A 26,040-nucleotide genomic window follows, 5' to 3' on the forward strand; every position below is an offset into this window, starting at 1 on the left:
TGTCGGCATAATCTAAAATTCTGCTATACTGTGGGCACATCTATATGTGCCCCTATGGTGGTGTTGTTACCGTCATTTAGTACTCCAAAAGTAGTACTTAATGATGATACAGTAACACTCCATACTGAAGCATGTCAGCAGCGCATGGTTATTTTTAGCCCTATGCCACTGTAGCAACGCGCTATACTGAGGGAGCACATTGCTAAGGCAACATAGCGGCAGTCATGGTTTTTTGCCTGCAGACTCTACAATGCCATAGTGCATTGCTACAGCAACATAGAATCATGTGTAGAAGTGCCCAGTTCATACATTTTATGATACTATCTTTAGTTATGTCGTAACAGTTATTTTTCCCCAGTTGCCCAGACAATCTTAGTCTTATCTTCCATCTCCCAATAATTTTCCCATTCTTTGTCTTCTTCCCATCCAACCCCAATCGCCTTCTCTCAAGCCCTTCTCTCAGATTAGTTACACAAAAGGTTCCTTGTCTCAAGCCTTCTTCACCAGCCTCACAGTCTCTCCCTAGCCCCTCATCTGTTTTCAGTTTCCTACATTACAGAAGCTTAATTCTAATTATGCTTAATAGCATAATTCCTAACCAGTCCATTTTTTCTGCCTGGTATCCATTCCTAGTTTTCCTAACCACCTCCATTCCTTGTATCAACTTTTCTTTCCCCCAGTGGCCCGCAGTCTGTCTTCTCCCTCCTTGTCACAAAGCACTTGCACTGTCATTGGCCCTCCCTCAACACTTTCCCCCTCTGAATGTTGGTACATTTCCTTCTTAATCAGTGCTAACACCTAGCACATCATGCAACAACAACAGGCAAATACAGGGGGAATTTTCAGAATGGTGGCTAAAGCTACCTGCACAGCTCAAAAACCAACCTCTTAATTTCAAGTACTTGGTCAAAAGCATGGGGACATGAAACCTGAGTCAGTTCACTTGTAGCTGAACAACTAGGGCATTTATACACATGCTCTGGGAGGTGGAGGAGAGGGGTACTTCAATTAGAGCACCTCTAAGAGCCACTGTAATTAAAGCACCTGGAGCATCACATGCATCAGCATTCCTGTGCTGAAAAATAGCATTGGGGGCACTTTTACTAAAGGTCATCAAACGATATAAGGCTGTAATCTTGGGAGAAATACATATATAACATACATATCTCCTAGGATTACAGTCTTAAATAGTAACAACACATATTAGAAATGCATACATGCACACAAACATTGTTGTGTTTGCTCTTATTTTACTGGGTGTCTCTACACATGCGCTTTAATGCACAGTAGCCTATTTTAATGTGCATTGAAGCATCACTGTAAATGTGCTTTTTAGTTAATGTGCATCTCGTTTTTCAAATAAATACAAACATATATATATATTGAACTGAGTATCAATATATATATTAGGAAACTGAGTCCTAAACACTCCTGTGCTGTGTTTAGTAGGATTCTTTCTTACAAGTAGATTCATCTGTCAGATAAGAGCCCAAAGATACCAATTCAATGAAATATTTTAGCCTATATTACTGTCATTTCTCGTGATATCCATTGCGGGCTTTCATTTTACAACTAACTTCAGTGATTAGAATTTCAATGACTTTTTAACAATGTGAGTTTTCCATTTTATTTTGTGATAAAGAGAATTTCAGTAAAAGAGATATCTCTGAATTTGAAGGACCTAAATGCTTAAAGTCTGATTTTGCCACTTTTATGGTGAATCATACCATCTATCTAAAGGGGCAGCTTTGGAGTGAATAAGGGTGGTGGAATTTGGCCCTAGCTGTTCAAGGTGAAATCATTTTTGAGAGTCAGAAACAGGGTTTATGAGTAATACCAAAAAATTCTGTAGAACATAATCAAATGGGTTTTGTTCCCCTGCCGCCCTACCTTTATGATCATAAATAATGCCATAGTAGGTGAGAAGTATTGTTTTTTTTTTCCCCCAGATGCAGCTCCAAACAGGTAGGACTATCCTTTCTATCTTTAACCTCTGTGAAGCAATTGAAATAGCTGCCAAGCATGCATGATTTTCTAAGCTTCTGAAGGTCACAGGCCTTATATTCACTCGCTCTTATACTTTAATTTAATGTTTAAGAGCCCTTGGGGTCTTCCAGTCTTGACAGAATGTAAAGGCCTTTCTTTCCTTTTTCTTTTTAATTTTCTCCATACACCTAGCTCTTTAATTCAAGTCTTTTTTTAAGGTACTACATTTGGGGATTTTTAAAAATAACATAATGAGTAGTGTCAAATTAAAGTATTTAGAATCTGGATTCAGTTTTCTAAAACAGTGAAAAGTTTTGATGTTTATCAACCATCCTGATCTCTTCTTGAATTTAAAAAAGAAATGGATTAAAAGCCTCATGAGAACAGGCTTTTCTATGAAACCTTGGTATTATTTAACATTGATAGGCTCAGAAATTGAGCAAAAGTTGTCATACTTGAAGCATATCAGTTCTTTCTAATCATCTCTAAAGGAAAATGAAATGAAAAAAACAGAAAAGTGTCATCCCCCATGGTGGATCTTCTGCTTGGGCAGACAGAGAAAAGCACACTTACGCTCATCCCATGTGTTATGCTTAAGACATGATGAACTTATTAATCACATCTTAATTAGTGACCTGGCAGCACATTCATTCAATTAATGGCATGATAAACCCAGGAATCAGTGACAAGGTTATTACACAAAATAGTTTTTAATTTTAATAATAAAAATATGTGTAATAACTTTGTTTTTGGTTCCTACTACACCTTTAATGGAACATGTGCTCCAGAGGTTAGGAGTGCTGGTCAGGCGATCAAGGGTCCCAGCTTGGGGAACACAGTGAGCTCCACAGCTGGGGGCCCTGATCAGCTGACAGCAGGGCACTTCCCCTCCCACCCCCGATCCATGGCTGAATGCTGAGCTAAACTACTCAGATTCAGAAGGATATCATGTGCCCCCATAATTGGAGCCCCATCATTTGACAGGGCCCCCAGACACAGAAGCAATGATTGTCATTGCAAGGGGCACCTGGGATCATGTTCCCAGGCTCCCTCTGCACCAGCAATATAGCATTATAGGATCTGATTCCCCATCTCATCGTCACACCTCTATTACACCTGAACTACAGGTGGATTTGAGGTGGCTGGGGCAGTAACAATAAGTGAGACCTCATACCATTTCAGTCATGCAGCATATATTGATTTATCAATAGATTAAACAAAGCAAAATGAAATGATCAGATGCATTACATATAGGATGAATAGTCTTGCTCACTGACATTGCTGACCAGGCTAAGTCATCAGACAAGGGGGCTTCTGTGCACCTGCATGGTGGTGTCTTCATTGTCATGTACCCACATTGCTTTCCATGTCACCTCTTTTTTATACCTCCGTTACTTTGTTTGCTGTTATCCAATAAAATTGTACCATTCTTCAGTTGTTGATCCTTGTTCATGTCCAATTTCCATGTGTCTAGTGGTTGTCTCCTTTTATTTCCTCTTTTTCCCTCTTGCCCTCCTCCATAGTCAGCAATTTAGCAAGCTCATAACAAATATATGCAGGTCATTTCCAGATCAAAAAGGGGTCCATTGTGGTCAGGCCAGATTTTTTCTATTTCAAATATGGATATTTCCTTCTTTGGTGTCCAGCCTAGACCTCCACATGATCCCTATCATGGCCTCAACATATGCTTCTTCAGACATCATGATAGTCTATGACCAATCTTAACTGTGGTGTTATAACTTGTTCTATATATTTCCTTTCTCTTCCTTATTGTGGTTAGACCCAGACATATCCTGCCTGTGTAAGTACTCAATGCTGACTCAAAGTCCAGTGGTATCATACAGCTATTTTTAATAAACTGTGGTCTAAAAGTCTTGTACCCCATAGTTAACAGTAGTCTTTGTGATAAATAGCTATTCTTATATTGTTTCACAATCTTAAATTTTTACTTGAAGGTTACTAGTTTTACAAAGGTAGCAAAAGCAGTCTCTGCTCTCCCAGAAGCGTTTTAAGATTGACACATCATTCAGAAGCCTAAGGTTACCTGCAAAAATGGCAGAGGGCATAGGCTACAGCCTCCTGCCTTGCACATGTGGCATGGCCGGAGATGTAGTTGTTGGGATTGCACATTAGATCCTATCATACATTCTTTTTAATGTTTGTCTCTGGCCTTACACTTTTTCTCTTGTGCATGGGATATAATTCTTCATTGCTGATCAATTTACATACAAAATAAGATATTCTTCTTTCCTGAGTGGTCTTGAGTAACACTTGTTTAGGGCACAGGTGAACTGATTGCTGTCTTTCCAGCACCTTGGGTCTCAGCCTAATTGCTGTGACATAGTTTTCACCAAATATTTACTTATCACTTCCCTCTACTTTACATTGACTTTTAAAAGAGGTTATTTGAAAGCTGGTTATTTGGGTTATTATAGGTAGATCTGCTTGTTGTTTTCTGTTGACTACACTATATCAAAATGTCACTGGGGTTGCAAGGATATACCACAAACTCTTTTGGTCAGGGGAAGGGCAATGAATGTTTTCAGTTCTTAATGTATATTAGAATTAGGTGGCAGCTACTGATTGCAGGAGTGGCTGGGGGTATCAGATAGCTATGTAGTCAATCCTAAGTACCAAGTTCAGAGTAAGATTTCATTTATACTTGCTTTTCATTTGTCACAAATGAGGTAGTTTTTAGGTCACGTAAAACCTGGATTTCACAGTTATACCAATTTTTGTTGGCTATATGTTTTCCAGACCACTGACAGGTAAAGACACTTTATAATCTGATCCACAATCCAAACAACAGTACCTTCTGCCATGCCACATAAGCATAGCAGGAGGCATGATCATGGGATCTGGAATCATATCCCTGTTATGCCCTATTGCAAATTTAGGGGACATCTTGAAGGCCTCCAATGCACTCTGATGGCTGGGACCACCAGTCAGTTGATTAGTGCTCCCAGCCAAAGGCACATCAGAGCACTACACTTGTGTCTGATCAGCTGACTGGAACACATGGCAGCAAAGGGCTCTGGAATGTTCCCAATGTTGAGAGCACCAGTCAACTGATAGGTGATAGCCACGTGTTCAGTTTAAGTTGTGATGAGAACCAGTCACAAAGCTATTACGCATATTTTGTGCAATAACTTTTTGGCTTATTCCCTGTTTTACCACACCAATAATTGCATGAAAATATGGTTGGGTTACTACTGAATCTATGATAAACATCTGCCAGGGGTCCCCAGGCGTAAAGCACAGACCATTTGAATTTCAAAGAGATTACTTGCTAATCCTTACTTTTTTTTTTTTTAATTCCTATTTAATTAATAGTGAGGTTACTGTGTCAACTGTGTTTGCATCTCTCTTATTTTCAGGATTGAATGGTCAATATAATATATATAATATGTTGTTATAGATATAGATATCTACATCTACATCTATATCTATGTAGATAGATACCTCACTATTAATTAACTAAGAATTAATATATATATATTTTTTTCAAAAGTTGTAGAAAGGATTAATTTAAACTTAGCTCCAGAAATGAAGACGTGCCCCAGAGATTTAACTTATTTGATTATGCCCACTCTCCCAAACGGATTTGTCCATTCTTAATACTTACAAAACTTAGCATTGTTCATCAACTTTTGTATCTGGATTTGGCAGATATAATGTATGTCATTGGTCCTCAACCTTCTATAGATTTAAGGCACCTGCTGGAAAATGCTAGCTTTAACACTTTTATTACAGAAAAATAATGGAGCAAAGAAAGATTGCAAAAAACACTGAACAACTACAACCTGTAAAGTTGTCAACTGTCCATAAATGTATGGACTGCCCACAAAATATTCAGGCTAAAAACACCTATCCATAAAGTACAAAAAAAAAAAAAAAAAAGAAGCTAACGCAGAGCTGATTGAAAATCCTTCACAAGAAATTAAGCTGGCAGCGGTGAAAAACAGACAGAACACAGCAAGGTCACCTGATGTCTATGCAAGAACACAGTACCCTGTGCAGAGCTCTGTCAAGGCTGTGTAGCCCCCAGAAGCTTCTTGAGCTTTCTTGCCACAGTCACGTGCTGCTGCTGCTTCTAAGTCCTATCACCTGCTTGTAATGTTGCTGGGTTGCAGGTGCAACTCCTTTAGTGGGGTCCCATGTCAGGGCAGGGTTAAGGCTTAAGGTGGGCTTAAGGTGGGTGTGGAGCATCAGGGTATAGGGGTGAGTAGAGGGCCCTATAGGCAGGGGGCAGCACAGTGTAAAATCTTTGCTGCAGTAAAGCAGGGTTGCCAAACCAAGATTTTTTTTTTTACTGATAATCTGCAGATTTTTTACTGATAACTAAACTTTTTTACTATAGTTGGTGTTAAACCCCTAAATTTGAACCTGACTCTCATCCAGGGTCTGGCAGAAGAGTTGCATTTATATTATGTAAAGCATAAGTCAGTTAAAAAAAAAAAAAAAAAAGGTTGGCTGTCAGTAAAATTGTGTGGATTGTCAGTAAAAAAAAATAGATAAAAAACTGTAGGTTGGCAACCCTGATCAGATTGAAATATTTTTCCCCCTATGGATTCCTATTTGAAATCTCTGGGTTTCTATTCCTGTTTCTGTTTTAAGGTAGGTTATTCTAAATGTTCTAAATGCCTTCTCACTTAGATTGTTTTGAAATTTTCTAGGCTTTTTGAGTATAGACAATGAATATATGTTTGTATGTGTACATATAAATGAATATATAATTGATTTTAGGGGCATGCTTTGTAAAGAGAAGTGTCTGACATGGGGTGTGTGCTGAAGATAGATGAGCACTAGTCCATATGGAGCTGTAAATATCTAGTTTAGTGTCTGATGTTCTGTTTACTACCTAGCCAGCAGCAGTTGCAATTTTTAATTGGGAAAATGCAAACAGAATAGTAATCTGCTAATCCTTTTCTCTTCCTTATTCAGTCTTGTTATGTGACATGTAAATTAGAGAGAGAGATGTATAATCCAGGAAGTTTTTCAGATCATATTGAAGTGATTAGTTGAACAGTGGCCACATTTAGCAGGTTTCTTTAATCAATCATAGAGTTACCATCGACTGCATAACATGGTCTGAATTCCCAGTGCTTTGAGCAGTGATTTTTCATTCTTTTCACTGTGCAATCAAAGATGTATAGTTATCTGGCAGATAACAAACAGCAGGGACTAAAGTGTAGAGATAAGCTTTAAAATGCATGGTTGATAGTAAAAACAAACAAAACAACAATTTTATGGTGGTCGGGGGGGGGAGCAGGGGCAGCCAAGTTTTCAACTTCCACCATATTCCAGAGTCTCATTTGATATTTATAAGCTTTTCATAATGTTTCAAATTTTTCTTCCAGTAAAAGTTTGGATTGCTTGGATATAATTTCCTTGTGGGTTGATGAGAAAGATGTAATGTCAGGGGATTTTTGAAACATGTAGGTGCCTAAAGATGGGCAGATAGTGAGATTTACAAAAGCACATAGGTGTCTTACTCCCATGGACTTAATTGAAAGCAGCACTACAATCTTTTGAAAGTCTCATGCTTTTCTGGCTCAGTAGGTACCTAAATACCTTTAAAAATCCGGCCCACATGGTAAAACTCAGTTGCACTTAAAAATTCCAAGGCTATGCTAATTTTAGGGTTGACTTCTTGCTTTCTAATACTTTTACTCTTGACTTCTATATTTTTATTAGCGTCCCAGAAGTATAAGAAGAAAGTCAATATGCAACTGTTGTTTTTCTTAGGCCTCAATATCTGGGAATTATACAGCAATAACTTGCACAGTGCAAGTCATAATTACTTCCTTAATAAGTTTGTTCTTCTTGAGGACACCTGTTAGCATTCCTTTCCAAGCCTCCACAACTGTTCCCTAGTCAATTGTTAAGATACGATCAACCTAACTTTGTATAATGGTTAAGGGTCTGGGTAAAGAGAGTGACTTCCTCACCATACCAGACAGCAGGATCTCTAATCCCATTTCATTCTTTAGGAAATTACTTCTCTGATTTATCAAGGAGTCAGGCCACCTATAGAACGTCTATGTGTATTGGCCATCAACCTAAAACTTGTAGAGGCCTTCAAGCCAAAACCTCATATGCTATTGAACTGACTCCAGGATATAGTCATAATAGCAAATTTGCATATTGTAAGTTATAATTTATGACTCCTCAAATCAAACTTGGTGTTTTCTGTTTTGTAACATCTGTGAGAAAATGGGAATAACTGGTGAAAGCAGTTTGATCAAAATTACTAGGAGAGCTTTGTTTTTGACTGTATCCTTTCAGTGAAGAAGAGCTGGCAGTATATTTTCAGTTTGATTTAACACAGGTCAGACTATTTGGGCTTTAGAAAAAGAAGTGTTGTTAGAGAGTTTTGCCAGGATGTTGTAATTTACTCTCTGTCGTTGGCTGCTGGTGCTACAAGCCTGATATTTTCTATCAGTAGTGTAACTAAGGGTGAGCAAACAGGCACTAGTCCTGGTCACAGGTTTTGATGGAACACAAGAGGCACAGACATTTTTTGCTACACTTGTGTCTTCTGGTACAGTCTGGACTCTGTAAGAACTGCCAGGAGTTAAGAGGCTCTGAGAAAAGCAGCTGCCTGCCCCAGGTGTGGAAAGTTCAATGAGAGCCTGAAACACAGGGGTTGGCGAGGCAGTAGTCTGGTTCAGGCCAGCTGTGAGGAAGGAGCTTCAGACCCCAGGGGCAGAAGGAAACTCAGCAGTGCCATGCCCTGAAGTTATGTTACGTGCGCATCCTTTACTGCTGTGTAAGACTGCAGGACTGGGAGCAGCTATGAAGGGAGGTCTTGAGGTGGCAGGGAGCACCTGGGTGAGTGCTGCCACTATGTTGGGGGTAAAGACAGGTGCAGGACTATGAAGGGAAGATCAGAGCTTGCAGCCCAAGGGATATTGAGAAAGGGCCTACATCTCAAAAGGATGGTGTGAGAGGGCCTGAAGCCAAAGGACTGTGTAGGAAGGCTCAGAGCCCAGAAGGGCAAGAAGAGAGAAAGGGCCTGAGCCCCAAAGGGCTGTGTAGGAGAGCCCAGGAAAACAGTGAGTGTGAGAAAGCCCAAGAGGCCCAAAGGCCTGAGAGAGGATCCAGGAGGGCAGTGAACGGGAGTCTAAAATCCCAAAGGACTGGCTGAGAGGGCCAGAGGCCAAGGAGGGCCCCAGTGGGGTGGCGCATAGATAAAGGGCACAAAGCCCATGGCCTGAATGAGGGGGCCTGAACCCCGTCCAGGCAAGGACAGAATACCAGGGAAGACTGGTGGCTTGGTGATGATCTGGAAGGAGCAGGCACTCAAATCCCAGCTCCAGCTCTGAAAGTAGTATCCTAAGATATACAGTTGGAACATGAAAAACATCCAAGGTGAGGGCATGAGGTCAGCTTTAGCAAGCTGGAGCAGGGGTATAGACCTAGTGTGGGTGCTAGAGGGCATCCTTGGCAAGCACTAGGTAGTTATACACTCAGTCATTAACCATTTCCCCAATGCCTCTTAATTGATAGGGATATGTTCCACACAGTAATGTCAAAGATAGAGTAACTGATAATACAATAATAAATTAATCTCTTTCCATAAATATTTGATGCTACAAATATGGACTCACCTTCCTGCCTCCTGCAGCCATTTCATGTTGTAGACTTATCTCTTGCTCAGTTATAAATTATATAAAGACTGGATGTCTTGATGTCTTGGTGGTTGGACAGTGTGACTGAGCATTACAAGAGGCAGTTTTTAATAAATCTTTTATATCAGTTTTTAATAAAGCACTTTTGCCATTTTTCTTGATAAAGTCAATACATAAATCATTTGTTGTTCTCCAAACTCATTGGCAAATTCACTTTTTTTCTTTCCAGCTTAATTAACAGTATAATACCATCTTGGTCTTGTAACAGTTTCTTGAGTAGGAGAAAAGGACAATGATCATTTAATGTTTATTATTGCATTTTCCTCTGCTGTAACCTGCAGCATGTTGGCATGAGCTACTTGCTTATAAATGGTACTTGACTACTTGGAAGCAGATGGGTGTGGAGCCTGGGTGGGGGACGGAAAAGACTAATAATAATTTTTTCTTCCTGGGAGATATTTTGGTCATGGGACATGCAAGGTCTCTGTGCTTTACAACATGATCTTGATTAAACAATGGCTTGCAGATTATTCAAGCACAGTATTGCTTGTTTTACTAAGAAAGAGTGTTTCATTTGCTTCCGTTTGCCTGCATGCTATTGATACAGTATCAGTATACAATTCACTGCACTTTGGAGGGTGAGATTGTGCAAGCTGCTATCGAAGTTTAGTAACTTTTATTCATCTTCCAGAGAAGCGTGTTCTTCAAGAGGAAGTAAAACTAAAAATGAAAAAACAGTATCTAAAATATTTATTGGGAGGGGTGGGGGAGAAGAAGGAAGCATACCACAGGAATAACTTTGAACTTTTGCCTACATTTAGAATGGTGGTTATAGTTGAAGAATGATCCTTGAGCTGCAGTACAAAACATTCATTTAGTCTGGGCCAGAGTTCAGCTGATTTATTTTTGGTGGTTTTTGCTTTAGTAACTTCACATAGTAGCCTTTATTTTGCACCACATCACCCATTCATCTGTGTTCTGCATTCTATTTGTTCATCTAGGAGAACTGTTTGAGCAGATGCTAATTGCACAACATCCAAACTCCTGTGTTTATTTTTATCAGTATTTGGGAGTCCCTGAAGACAAGCCATTTGACAGATCACTGATGGAAGAAGTAGACCTGGACAGCTACCAAACAGCTTTAGAAGAAGTACTTACATGGCTTCTTTCTGCTGAAGATTCATTACAAGCACAAGGAGACATATCCAATGATGTAGAAGAAGTTAAAGAGCAGTTTCACACCCATGAGGTATGTTTGAGCAACATAGCTTGAAACCAGCAAAAACAGCTTGTCTTAATTTGACCTTAATGTGCCACACAAGCAGCAATTTAAAGTAATTTAAAAATCACTTCTGGTATTGACAGGCCTTTTACTTTGCTTTTCCACTTTGATGCAGAAACTTTAAATATAATAGTGAAGACTCAAAAGTTAAACCTATTTTTGTATAGGTTTCATTCATTTTAGAACAAATGTTATAGTCCTTCTTTTATTTGTTGTTGAGAATATATGTGAAATTGAAGATATTTCTTCAAAGTTTTCTTTCCTCTTATAATCTTACTTAAGAGTTACTTTTCTTTTGTCAGGGTTTTATGATGGAATTAACAGCTCACCAAGGACGAGTTGGCAATGTTTTGCAAGTGGGGGGTCAACTAATAACAGCTGGGAAGCTTTCAGAAGATGAGGAAAATGAAATCCAAGAACAAATGAATCTGCTTAATTCACGGTGGGAAAATCTCCGGGTAGCCAGTATGGAAAAACAAAGCAAGTAAGTAATGAAATGTGTCATGGGGAAAGGGGAAGAGTTGGGAGTAGAGGGGATGGAGGACAGGAAACAACCTACACTTTCTCCTGTTATAATAAACTCAACTTTTCATTAAAGTAAAAAAAAAAAAAAAAAAAAAAAAATGTAGAGATGATCCCAATTTTTTCAAATGCGGTTTTAAATTTCATGTGTATGAGGCTCTAAAATTGCATGTTGGAGGCAGAACAGATGGACAGCCATTAACAGTTTAGATGCTAATGGCATTTTAAACAGTTTATTTAACCTACCCTCACATTATTTGCAGAATGTTTCTACAAACAACATACAATATTCAGTGAACAGAAAGGGACTCTTTATCGGGGTATTAACAATGTGCTCCAAACCCTTTTTATGTAAAGAGTAGGGTTAAGTTTGGGTACTTTGGGGTTTTGTCATCAAATAAGTAGATCTCAATACACTTTACACCAGTAAGAAAGAGCTTCTGAGTTTGAATCCTGTGGCCATTCTGATTTCTTACTAGACATACAAAGAGACTAATAGATTAAAGAATTTATAGTATGCTGTTCAGTTTCAGTATTTAAATGCAGGTAAAATATAAAACAATGGGTGGGATTTAAAATTAAATACTGAAGTGCCAATAATGAATGGATAAACTATTTTTATCAACATGGACTATTTACTCAATGAATAATACCGGAACAAATAGATGCTACTTCAAATGAGATAGTTTCTGTTTTCAGAATCTTAAAATTAGATAATACATAAGGCATTAAGGATACTTATATATTTTCAAGGATGGAAGGGATGATCTGTGCCATGTTTTTATGCTGCAATAAAATTGACTGCCATCCTTACTAACTTAGTGGAAATGCACATCTTTGCTCTGTATGCAGTAAAGACGTAAACCCTGAATTCAACCGGGTGAAGAGAACGTTAATTTTCTTAAAGGCAGAAAAAGAATGGACCATTTCACCACCCACAAGAAAATTGAGAGGTTGGAGAAGTAAGTCGATAAGAAGATGACAGGTTAGAGGTAGAAGCCTGAATGCTTTTTGAAAAGAAGCAATGGGTAAAAGTAAAAAAAAAAGAAAAAGAAAATAAAAGATAAACTATGAGTTACTTGCAGAAATCTACAGTATTTCTCTAGTTCTTGTTATTTTACTTTTAGGATCTGATCTATTCAGCACAACCCAGTATAAAAACCTTCACTAAAGGTATAGTATTAGTATAATATCAATTACTACGAAGTAAAGCTACTCATATCAGTAAAATCAATAGGATGCAAATTTATAAAACCTGGGAACTGAAGTCCAAATTGCCATCATAGTGTTTTCAAGGTGTTGTCAATTATGTTAAAGATCTGTCAAGGCCTGCATTTCAATCTCTAAGACAGCTTTGATGTAAGCTACTTCTGCCTGTCAGGAGTACAGCTGGGTAGAAAATACTGTTCCAATGAAATGACAAATGACCAAATACTGAAGCTATCTTGTAACTAAAAATTAAACTGCAGTTGTGGGCAGCACAATATTATTGACTGACTCATTTCTGGTACTCATGGCAGTTCATACTCCACCACAAGTTAGGGGAACTGACATTCAAGATGAAATGCAAAATATTGTCATTTATTCAAAATTTTTATTTCACCAAGATTTAATGATAAGATGAAGAATTTACCTACTCAATTACCAGTGTTAAAACAAAAAGGATTAGGCTGTACTGAAGTGCTTTTATTTAACTATGCTGCAGGGGTGTAGGTTGTAGCCGTGTTGGTCTAAGGACATAGGCAGACAAGGTTCCTTGGGTGAATTTGATATCTTTTATTAGACCAACCCAAATAGTTGGAGAATAGTTATTAAGCAAGCTTTCAAAGGGTTTTTGAACTTGAAAGCTTGCTTAATAACTATTCTCCAACTATTTGGGTTGGTCTAATAAAAGATATCAAATTCACCCAAGGAACCTTGTCTGTTTATTTAACTATTACATTAATGTGCAGATGAAAATACATTCTCATTTAGAGAATTTTCATGTGTTTCTCTAGATCATTTCTTCCTGTAGCTTCACTTTCTCAGAAAGAAAAGCAACAAGATGAGTCTGCAATATGGCATTGTGCCACAGGCAATATTAATTTTCCATTCTATTATTGTATTTAACTTGTATAGAAATAAATGCACACACAGACCCCCAGAAATGTCTGTATGTGCCTTTGCAATATTTAAAGATACATTGCAAAAATAATAATAAAAAAATTTGAAATCAGCATATACATTTATCCATCAGAAAAATATAACCTATTAAATTAAAACCTCTCCTTATACCCAAAACACACTTCTTGCTGGCAAGCTATAGCCTCACACCATGTAATTGCTCAAACAGGCATTCATTTATGGAACATATCTCGCCTGCATCGGACAAGTAGAACATCACCATGATATCATACCTGCTCACTTGTTCATGTACCAAACATACTGAATGATAACAAAAAGTATCTTGGAACTGCTTTATGGCATGTGTCAAATGCTGCTTTCAGGCATGCTTATGAAAGAAGGTTCCCAGCATGGCTCTGATGGCTGCAGGGTGTTTTTTTAGCATGAAGTGCAGGAGTGAGTGGGAGGTAGGATGTTTCCCCTATCACTGTTTAACATGTCAGAGATGTGTCCATGTGGGCTATTTTGGATCAGTGGATGTATGAAATAAGTGAAAGGACCTTTGCTGAAATGCTGTGATACCACATCCCACAGGGGGCGCCAGTTCGAATGATTCTGGAGATTTCTCAGGAGGAATTGGTTCAGGGAATTCTCTGTTTTTTAGGTCAAAATTAACGCTTTATCTGGCAAATGCATGGACAGTCTAGATCCCATAACACCAGTGCCTCACCTTCACACTAGCATACCCAGCTTAAAAATCTAAACAATTATCATTGCTATTTTTCTGAACTTCAGTTTTCACATGGTTTAAAAGTTCATTTCTCTGTAGAGCACATTGTTGTAATCCAGTCTCAAGGTAACAAGAGGCATGAATCAGAATATGGACATCTATATTGAAGGGTCAATACAGGTACAATTCATAAAAAGGAGCACATTAAAGCTGCCCCTCCACTGAGGTAGCAGCAGTAGAAATTGTAAGGAAAAGTAGTACAAAAAACTAGAATTCTTGTTTCCAAAATGATACCTTTTATTAGACCAACTGGAAAATAGCAGAAAAGGACACTATTCTTGCCATTTTCCAGTTGGTCTAATAGAAGGTATCATTTTGGAACCAAGAGTTCTAGTTTTTTTATATGTCTTTTTGTCTCAGACCAACATGGCTACCAAGTACACCCCTGAAACTAAGGAAAAGAAGCACATTCTTCAACATAACATAGGGTGAAACACAAGCAAGCAATAAGTAAAGAGGAGATGGAGCTTTTTTCTGATGTGACACCAGAAAAATGGAAGGAACTCAGTAGTTGAAAAATGGGTTAGCAGGTCAAAGTAGTAGAGAAGACTTGTCTGAAGTAGTGCAATGCTGCTATTGCTACACTAAGTAAAGGGGAGCACAAAGGCATTTTGGCATATATTCACTTAATATATTGAAAATATACTCTTGTAGCACTGCACTAACATACCAAAGAAAAAAAGGCAGGCCTCTTTTTTTAAATAGTATTCTCTATAGTGAAACAACTCAGTATGATAGGAACAACGAGGGAGGAAAACATAATGCAATTTACCACTTTATGCAGGATTTCTCAACTAATAAGAAATATTCAGTTGAATAGAAAAATATTTTTCATTAAAAACTCATGAAAGCCATGTCATAAACCAGGTTTATAGTAATCTCCTGAGATATATAAATGAGCATTAAAACTTCCATCATATGTTTATAGCAATAATCCAAAAGCTAGAAAATACCTGGAGAATGGGGAAATAAACACATCAGATAAAATAATAGCTGAGGTAAACCTATTTTCAAATATGATTTCATTTTCCAATGTAATGTTCATTTTTGCAGAATAATACACACTGGCTGCATCTATGCATAATACTACATCGCTGTAGTGGCTGTGTACATGACCAGCAGCTACTTTGTCGTAGTGACATGTTCCCCTGGTATAGCGCACCACTATGGTAAAGTAGCTGCTAAAAATAACCATGCACCATACATATGGTGCAGTATGGGTTGTTACTGCACCATGGTTTAGTACTTATGAAACGGAGTACTAAATCATGGTACAATAACAATGTTGCCATGGCAGCACATGTAGATGTGCCCACTGAGTTGCTGTATTTTAGTTTCTGTAGCAAATTTATGCCCATTTTGTATTCAGCATATAGAAATTATATTAACACAAAGTATTCATCCCTTGGATGAAACACTGTAGTTGTACATAACATCACTTCATGCCGTTTAGGGTGGGAAGTGAAAGAGATTTGCGCATTCCATGTGATAGAGACACATATTCTAATTAGGGGAAGAGCAGTTTAAATAAATGTCCTATCATGGTGCTTGAGAGTATTGTACTGTCAGAACTGTCTTCTTTCACAGGAGTTGCAAATCCATGATTTTGCTCTAAGAGCAATTACATCTCTTAAGATTTTGTAAGAAAAAATGTTATTCTTGGAGAATGAGGCAGGTTCTGTATCCTATAATTGTATTCTTACCTCCCTAAATTTTCCTTAGTAGCTTTGACGATAGTGTGATAATCAGTGGAGTTTCAATACCTAACTAAACAGAATCAAGAATATCATTGCCATACCATCCTTTTTTCCTTTTTAGATTAATTTCTGATATTCCCAGGCACTGTTTTAAACGATAGAATTTGTTAAATCTCCATTTACAAAATGTCACTTTAATGGCACAGTTTGGCCAATTTAAGATAGGTTGTTGGAAACTCATTCTTTATCAATGGGAACAGCAGCTGAAATTAATGTGCAATACGCCACCGACACATGCAATTATCAATGCCATTAAAGAGGTCCAAAAACATTTAACCTGCTTTAAAGTGTCATACATACATGCCCCTTGTTTCATCTACACATGCCCATGGTTCATGCCCAGCAATGTTACATTGGTGGCAGAGTGAGCTAAGGTGCAGTAGCTCATTGTTAATGTGACGTAGCATCTCGTTTAGATGTGCCCAGTGTGTATTTTGTATCCAGGTACTCCTCTGTGTCCTATTGCCCATTTGTTCCAATCCATTTCTTTTTCCAAACTGCCTCCTGCATTTTCTCCTGCGTGCCTTTTCTTCTTAAAGAAGCTCTGTTTTGGCTCATCTTGCCGCTGTCACTTCTCACTCAGCCCTCTTTCTCAGCCTCCTTCTACCACCACCACTGTAGTTTCTTTTTTTCTTTTCTATCTATCCTTGAATATGAAAGAGAATAGAATTTAGTACTATCCATGTCCAACACCTTGTCCAGCAGCTCTCCCACCTATATGATGGTCTAGTAAAATATATCACAAAAAACCTTGCATATTGTACTCTTAACTGCTTTCAATAACAATTAGTTCCATAGCTGAAGTCTGAAGGTATTAATATAGCCATGCCTTTGGGAATCCAGAATGGTTCTTTTTGGATGCCTATTTGGTATTAAATTCCTGCTTAAATTCTTCTTCCCTTAAGCAGGACAGGTTTGGATCCTTAATAGGTTTAGATAATGCCTTAACAAATATTTGCTAATACTTGAAAAAAACCCACAGAAACAAACAACGAACATCTGGCATGTGGATAAAAACAAATCTCTTCAGCCCAGAATGAAAGCCCATTCCTTTGCTTCTGAAATCACAGGTATGACAGGCACAAAGAGAAAATAGCAGAAGGATGAGGTTGCCTGGATTAAATTCAAGAACATGAAGGACATCATATAGGATAATTAATCTCTCATTTAGTGTGTACAGATAGTTCTACACCCTGAGGTACAATAGATCATAAGCCTGAACGTGATCCAAATAATAAGTAAGACTAAGGAATGCTATCCAAGAAAATGGAACACACATTTGCCTTGTGCCTAGGGGTATATGAAGAAAACAGCATTTTTAACAAGTAGCAGGAAACAACATTCTATTGTAATATTAAAAATGCATGCACAAAACGTAATTCTCTTTGAAGAATAATACAAACCTAGAAAAAATTACCAACTGTAAAAGACTAGGGTTTGTATTAAAATGGAGCTACAGAGAAATAAAACAATAAAATATCAGAATGAAAAAGGTGACTATTTTATGCTAACATGATTTCAGTAGCATTATACTAAGAGTACTTTCCTAGTAGAAACATTGGAGTTCATATCCTTTATTCACCAGTCCTGTAACTTGCCAAATCTTGGAACTTCAGAGAAATTCAAAACACTCCAACATATCTATCTACCTGTATAGTGTATTCGCCCTCTAGAGAACATTTTCTTCTTGATGCCAGGGAGCATGATCATTTAAATTTAACAAATAATTTCTGTTATGGTTACAAAACAAATATAAATAACAATGGACAAGAATTTTTGTGGGTGATATCTTTTATTGGATAAACTGCAGTGTTGAGATAGACAAGTTTTTGGGTATCACAAACGTGAAGGAAGTTAAATCAATTTAGAGAAATATCTGCATGTTGAAAGAATGTTTCCCAAATCTAATTGTATGAGTAATCATGGCATTTTAATATAAAATGTTAATAGTTAATATTACAATGGAAATAGGCTTATTTATTACTATATTTGTGTATAATATTGTATGTCTAGTACTTCGGTAGAATTGTATTAAACCTCAGTCTTTGGCTATTTGCTTCTTAATAGCACAAATTATTTAAGCTCTAGATAGTCAGGTGTCTTCCTTTTACTCCCTGACAAGCATGCCTAAATCTTTAATTACTCTTTTAGCAACAGTGGATTTAAAAGAGACTCTTGCATTCAACTTTAAATCTAAGAGAAGACTAGAAAAATGATTTTTGTGTTTTATTAATGGGTATAACATGGAGAACTGGTGAGAAAAATCACATAATGCATTCAGACTCTGCTGACAGAATTTGAAATTACTTCTTTCCTTTTACTTAGAAGGTATTTTTAAACTGAAATATACTTGATGAAAGGGAACGTAAGTGCAAAAACAGGGTGCTGCTTTAGCCAATTTCTTCATTACTTATGCTATTGTTTTTAATGCTTGTACTTGGGTAACTGTTTTTAAATGTCATTTTAGGGAGGACCCAAAAGGAAAGTTTGACAGCATTAAATTAACTAAAAATACTAGAATAAAAACTGTACTGACAATATTTCTCACTTAAGTGTTGACAAAGTCAAGACTGTAGGGAGCCCAGTTGTACACTGACCCCACGTATAACCTGAGCGAGATTTTTATGGCTCTTTTGGGGGTGTGGGGGGGAATGTATTTATAATCAGAACAATACCATATTTCAGGGGTCAGTAACCTATTGTCCAGAGACCAGTTTTGATCTGTGAAGCCATCTTACATGGCATGCAGACAAAGAGCTTCAGCAGCAGTCACTTTCCCATACTGCTGTGGGGAAATAAATCGGCTGTGGGCACTCTCTCCCCTGACCACTGTAGAAAAAAAAATTGTAGCAGTGACTGGGTCTTAGTGCCTGCCTTCAACTCTGATCTAAACTCAGTCAGTATGGCCCAGGTTACTACCCACTGCCATATATCCATCACTAGTATGAATAACCTACTATAGTCCATTCATAGCACCTGAAGAAGTAGCTGTAGTCTATGAACATTCAAGCCTGTCTGAATGCGTCAGTTTTTAATGTGCCCTCCTGCCCAGAGTGTAATATGGAAAGGTTTCATGCCAGATTTCGTCACCAGCAATGGATGTTGATCTTGTTCTGTTAAAGTTCATTAACATAGCAAGCAAATTGCATGTTAGCTAGGATGTTTGCAGTATAAATAGTTTACTTCCATTCTATTTTTAAAAAATGTTAGTAAATCCTTGCTTATTTTTTACCATCTATATTGTATCCAGAGTATGGTGCTTCACCCTTGAAACCAGTGAACTATTGACAGCTTAGCTTTAATGAGAAATGCTAAAGTCCTTTGCAACACATTATAAAGCATGTGTTTGACCTTTTTTTTAAAGAAAAATAATTGTCTTTCATATTAGCACTTTTCTTTTTTTTTCTCCTCCAGTGTAAGAAGCTTGATCCCCTAATGTAAACAAAATAATACTTTCAAATATTTTCATTTTCTATTTCTCTTGATATTTTATAAGTAAACACATAATAAAAATAGTACAATTAATTATCATTTTCCTTTTATAGCAGATTATATGAAACAGATTAACTGGTACACAAACATTTATAGAACAATTAACATGGTTTCAATAAATAGAGAAATTGAGTATTCACTTCATGTAATAAATAATTATTTCATTCCTCAATACTGATTAATCTGTGACAATTTGAAATAGAAATAATCTTGTGCTCAACTACTCAAAAATGAGGTGTGGGTAAGGGAGGGGGGAGAGGGAGGTGGGCAGGTAAACAAACAATTTCAGTAAAAAGGGAGAAATTCTAAGGCATTTTCTGTTTTGTAAGGTTCAGACAAATGTGTTGGTTTTTCCCCCCAAAATAGTTTTTTATTTTTCTTCCTTCTCCCCTTGCTTTTCATTTTTAACACTGACTGCAACAAGATTAATTTTATATCTGGGTAGTTTTTCCACCATTTTTCCATTTTATTTGCTGTTTGTTCCAAACTCTGGAAAAGTAGAAGAGTGGTAAAAAAGAAGACATTCAGTTAACTTTACAGTTCTGTTTATTCTATAACTTTCCAATACTGGAGATGTTTTTACTTCTTTCAACATATTACTTGTTCCAACATTAAGAAAAAATTAAGAAGGTACTGAGTGACAAAAGGTAAAAATTCAAAAAGCACAAAGAATAGAAATCTAAATAAATTTTTCCATTATAACCCTACACTAGAAGGTGGTAAGGAACCCCAGGATGTCATCTCCAACCCCCTGCTCTAGGCAGGATCATCCCTGAATTGTCCCAGTCAAGTGTCTGTATACTGTGTTCTTAAAAACACCAAAGATGAGGATTCCACAACCTCTCTGGGTAGCCTGTTCCAATGCTTAACCACCCCAATAAGTGATAAAGTCCTTTCTAATCTCCAACTTAAATTTCCCTTATTGAAATAAGATCATAGGAGAATAGGGCTGGAAGGGACCTCGCAAGGTCACATAGTTCAGCCCCTTGCTCAAGGCAAGATCATCTCTGAATAAACTACTGCAGCCAAGTATTGGTCCAACCTGCTCATGAACATTTGCAGGGATGGAGTTCAACTTCTTTAGTTAGCCTGTTTCAAAGCTTGACCACCCTCACAGTCAGAAAGTTCCTCTTAATCTCCATCATACATTTTTTCTGCTTTAGGCCATTGCTCCTAGTCTTATCCTCTGTCGCCGCAGGGGAGAGACCCTGTCCTCTCTCTATTCACCTTTCAGGTATTTGAAGACTCTTCACAATCCCCCCACATTCCTCCAAAGTAAACAACCCTAACTCTTCCAGCCTTTCCCCATAGGTCATGTTCCCCATATTTGTAATTATTTTTATTACTTCCCACTGGACTCTTGGAAACCTCCAGCTTCTGTAAGTTATCCGTGACCTATTTTTCCACTACTCTAGGCTGCTTATCTCATCTCCTATTATTTCTGCCATCTGCACTTGTCATCAGGTGGTCAACATTATTCATAAAGACTGAAGTAGAAAGGCAACCTTCTCTGCATCATCTGCTGTTAGATTGCCAGATGAAGTATTTAATGCCTTTTTAAAATTTTAGTCTTCATTCTGTTGCAGACGCAATAAGAGAGAAGGGGGAAATGAATTCAATTAAATATGTTGACATTGAAAAAAATAAAAAATTCAGTCTTTATGAAAATAAATGAGAACTTCATAAAAAATTCCAAATTTTTGTTTTTGTATGTTTATATTTAAGTTTTAAATGAGACATTTGAGGATATACACTTTTAAACTATACGCAAATTCAGGTTTTGTGACACATTTAATCCTCTAGTGACCTTGGCATTGTCAAATAGATGGGGTTAATAAAAAGTTATAAGAAAAACAAGCCTAATGAAAACCCCAACCACTCCCAACTCAAATTACTGTAGAAGATCAAAACAAATAAAAAGAGTCAATGTACATACATTGGCAGGAACTTGCAAGCTGGTGGATGTGCCCACAAAAAAAAGTCAGAAATTGGAGGCAAAGCAGCAGAATGTATCACAAGGAGGATTCAGATTCCATCCAGGAGTGGATCCAGGGTCAGGGCAGTAGTGGAATTGCACCCCCCTTTGATTCCTTTTAAATCAAATTCCTTTGATTTATTTTAAACTGAATGGTATAGTCTTAGGCCCCTAACATATTAGTAAAGTGACTAGTTTCTTTCTACCCAGACAAAAAGATGTGTTGTGAAGGATGCACCATGCCATGTACACCCATCCCTTTTCAAAATCCTGCATCAATATATGATTCAGTCTACCACACACACACGTGAGAGTGCGCGCGCACGTATGCATGTGTTTGGATGGAGAGAAAGAAAGATGTAGTGTATGTACAGACTTTCAACATTATGGCATTTGCCTTTACTCTGGTATTCCAGTAATTTAATTTCTGTGTGTTGTGAACGTCAGTATTTTAATAATTGCTGTACTTCAGAAAATGTACCTAGTGAATGAACTTCAGACTAAGTGAATGAACTGTTCTCAGCATTGAACATAATGTTGTAGGATAGTAATGATCCTATAATAAAAAGTAATGCTATCATCATCAATATGAACGTTTTAATAATCACAGCAAAACATCCTGAAATGAAGAGTGATTAATATTTTGTAATAGAATTTGATCTCTCTCGAGAAACTATAAATCTTGAAGGTTCATAGAGAAACTTGAAACTTATTTTGCTTAACACAGAATTATTCATGAAGACCATGATACTAACACAGTTTCATGTTTACGTGTAGTTGTGGCAGAATGCATCAAGGTTTAAAAAAAAAAAAAAAAAGTTATTGCACAATAATTAGATCAATACACTATTTTCCCACTGTGGCCCTGCAGTACTTTTGTATATTGATATCTCTTTGTTTCGCTCAGAATTGTATTTATGCTTTTAGGTGCTAAATAGATTATCTGTTACGACAAAACATTTTGTGTAATTAGGCAGGTTCAAATATAATCATTTGATTTTTTTTTTTTTTTGAAAAGCAGAATACCTTTATTTTTTAGTTTAAGGCACAGTCATCAAAATAATAACAAAGTAGGAAAGTGTGTATGAATATAAAGATCCTAGGAAAATATGTCTTAGCTTATATACAGCTGTTTTACTTTCTATCAGGCAAATCCTCTCTCTCTCAGGAGACATCACAAATGGGCTGATATTCAACCTTTTTTCTACCAGAGCAAAAGTGGCTGCTCCAGTAGAAAAATAACCCTGGAACAACTAACAGGGTAAATTGCTTCAAGGAGAGTTTATCCTGGGAGACCAGGTAGAATACAGCAAGGGGAAAGCTCCCATGCCTTTGAGTCCAAGGTCATTAGTGTGGAGAAGGTGCAGGGGGCAGCTGATGTGATGCATCCCATAGACCAATAGAGGAGGGGAAGAGAAACTGCCTGATGCTCCTCATCTGATTCTCACACTGGAGGTCACAATGTGGGATATAGGCAGGCACTTTGCCACACTGCTCCCTTCGTTTAGCTGCCAGGCACCAGGAGCTGAGCAACAGGAAGCAGTGTAGCCCCTTGCCTATTTCTTGCACCAAAGTTCCTGGTTTGCCCCAGTGTTCCCTCTGCTCGGTTCCCAGGCTCCAGCTGAGTGGCAGGGACAGTGATTTAAAAGCTGGCATGGCCAGGAGCTAGGCTCAGGGGTGCCTTACCCAGCACAGTTTCTGACCTGGGCAGCTTGCCCTTGCCCCTGCCACTCAGGTGGCCAGTGAGAAGCTGGTCTAGCAAGGAAGACAACTAGTAGGGAATTGGGCTGGGGAAAGCCTCCTCAAGCCTAGCTCCTAGCCACACTGCTTTTTAAGGGCATTTTTACATGCATTTCCAATACAGCGTCAGGCACTTTTAATTAGTGAGCCACACTAATTAAAAGAGCCCGCACATCACATGTATTGGCAGTGCAGCACACCTCTGTGCTGAGAAAATGATGGCAGAGCTCTTTGAACTAAAGCACATCAAACGTATGTTAGCCTAAAGTCCACTGCCACCATTTTCTCAGCCTGGAAACACACTGTGCTGCTGATACGTAGGACGTGCAGGGCTGCCAGAGTGCTCCAGCAGACTCAATTAATTGTATGGACTTCCAGCGCATCAAAGCAGGCTCCCCACATGTGTGTAAGTGCCCTAAATGACCATCTCTGCCAATCAGCTGAGCAGCTCGGGTGGCAAGGGAAAGCTAGTGGGGACAGGCTTAGCAGGGCCTCTCCCTGGGGTAATATTTGTCCCACAGGTGTGGAGTGGGTAACAGCTTTGCTACACTCTCCATTCCCTTGGTTCTCTGACACCAGGAGAAGAGTGGAGGAAGCAGCAGTGCAAGTCCCCTGCCTGCTTCTCACACAAGAGTCTCCAGTGTGAGAAGTGGTCAGGGGGCTTTGATCTGCTGTTCCAGTCCCCCTGGGAACATGAGAACTGTAGCTGCCTATGCTTTCTCCAGACTGGAATCACCCTGGTTTAGAAAAGGTTCAAGGAGCAAAGGAGAAGGGGAGCTGCAGACTGAGCATCTATACTGCTCCCTCTCCCAGAATCATTTCTAGCAGTGGAAGCTTTCCACTACTAGAAATCGTGTACCCAGACTTCATTATTCTGTACTTCTAATATGTCGTACTGGCTTATAGTCTATATTGGCTTCTCATCCTTTCAACCACGAGAGAAAAGAGATTTAGAGAAACAAATGGGAAAAAGAGAAAGATGGAAGAAAGCATAATCATGTAAAAATTAGGGAGTTCTGCTGGTGTTTTTTCCTGAGTCTCATCTCCTTTCAATTAAAAATATTCTTAATATTATTAATGTAAAGTGGGGGAGGGGGGAATTGCAACAATAAAGCCACCTATTTACTTCAATTTAGCTTATACGAACAAGTGGCAGAGTCTCATGAGATTTCCTGTCTGATGACGTGGAACATGGGGATAACTCTGAACTGTGTTTAGAACTGTGTTAACCTGCTGTGCTGCTTTATCTGTTGACTTGGTAATGCAGCAGTCTGGATTGCTAATCAGCTATATGGGCAGATCTAAAATTTTGAAAAGGGGGATGCAGATGCTGAGGTGCATCGTCACATATAAAACAACACATTTTTCTCCAGTTAAAAGTAAACTAGAAGCTTTACTAATATGCTAGGGGCATAGGGCTCTATTATTCAGTTTAAGACTGAAGCAAAAACAAATATAACATAATTGGAATAAGTTAAAAACACTGCAGGGCTGTGAAGTAGGAGCTTCATTAACAGGAGTAACTAACAGTAGAATTGCTGAACAAAGAATAGTTTGGCTGGTGAAACAAAGACAATTACAAAGAAGAAAGGGTCGTTAACACCTGTGGAATTAAGAGTTTAGAAGGGATCAGGTAGATTACATTGAGCCATGAAGTCAAGTGACTAGCTCAGCACTCCTGAATAGAAATGCTGCTGCCACTGCCAGGCAGTTGGTTTTAAACTTTGGGTGGAGCAGGAATCAAACCACAGCACTCCCCCTGGTCATATGTTTATCCTTTAGATTTAATACATTTTTAATTGCAAAAGATAGAAGATTTAAAGGCATTCATATTATCTTAATTTTTCACTTGAGGCATTAAGAGACGATGAAATAAAAGTAAAGAAGCTTTACTGACTGCCTTGTGTATTTATTTATCCAGCACCCATAGACCTTAGCTCAGCATAAGATTTGGAAATAATTCTCTGGGGGTATTTTTTAGTTATTTTAGTAATCTGGTTGGGAATCTGAAATGGGTATCCAAAGACAATTGTCATATCTTTATTTTGGAGCAGGCTATACTTGTAGGAGAAAGAGGGGTGGGGGGAGGGAAGCTTAAATAATCTCTTTTATTTCCTTGTTTAATTAAAGGTAAATTTCGCTGGGTCATCTTTTGCTGGCTTTTGCCTTTTATGACCAACTCAGAATGAAGGCATGAATACAAAAACTACTAGTAAATTAGCTCTATTTTGAATTATATCCTTGAAGGCACTTCCCTTTCTCTGTGTACCTTGAGTGAATCAGGCAGCCAAGGTTCTTTGTGTAGATGTGATATCTTTTATTAGACCAATTGAATAGTTGCGAAAAAGTTCTTGGCAAGCTTTCGGGCACAATCGCCCTTCTTCAGGCATAGGAAGTCTCTGCTAGTCTAAGACTGCAAGGAATGAGAGAAGCTAAAAGTGTGGGAGGATGTTAATGAGAATGTAAATAGGTGGAGATAAGCAAGACAAAACAAAGCAGGGGAGGGGGAAGAAAGCAGGGGGAAGAGAAAAAAAAGTTAGAGGAAAACAGTGACAAAATACAAGGTGGAAAAGAAGCTGTCTGTAAAAAAGGGAATAGTTGGAGACCAGAAGAGCGGGAATAAGAGAAGCTAACAATGTGACAGGATGTCAGTGAAAATATAAGAGGGTAGAAATAAGAAAAACAAAAGGTAAAGCAGGGATGGAAGGTTGAAGAAAAATGGGGGACAAAAAGGCCAAAGGGAAAACACTACAGTGGTA

At 38.0% G+C, this 26,040-nt stretch overlaps 1 protein-coding gene across 11 annotated transcripts in view; it reads left to right on the forward strand.

Moving 5' to 3' along the window:
- DMD (dystrophin) overlaps window positions 1–26,040 on the forward strand; it is a 2,172,325-nt gene that overhangs the window by 824,555 nt on the left and 1,321,730 nt on the right. For all 11 annotated transcript variants that reach the window (XM_059720821.1, XM_059720816.1, XM_059720817.1 and 8 more), the window contains 2 exons: window positions 10,684–10,869; window positions 11,205–11,386. In XM_059720821.1, the coding sequence (XP_059576804.1) occupies window positions 10,684–10,869; window positions 11,205–11,386 (368 nt within the window). The remainder of the gene's footprint in view (window positions 1–10,683; window positions 10,870–11,204; window positions 11,387–26,040) is intronic.

The sequence above is a fragment of the Alligator mississippiensis genome, chromosome 1, assembly GCF_030867095.1.
Source record: "Alligator mississippiensis isolate rAllMis1 chromosome 1, rAllMis1, whole genome shotgun sequence".
NCBI lineage: Eukaryota > Metazoa > Chordata > Crocodylia > Alligatoridae > Alligator > Alligator mississippiensis.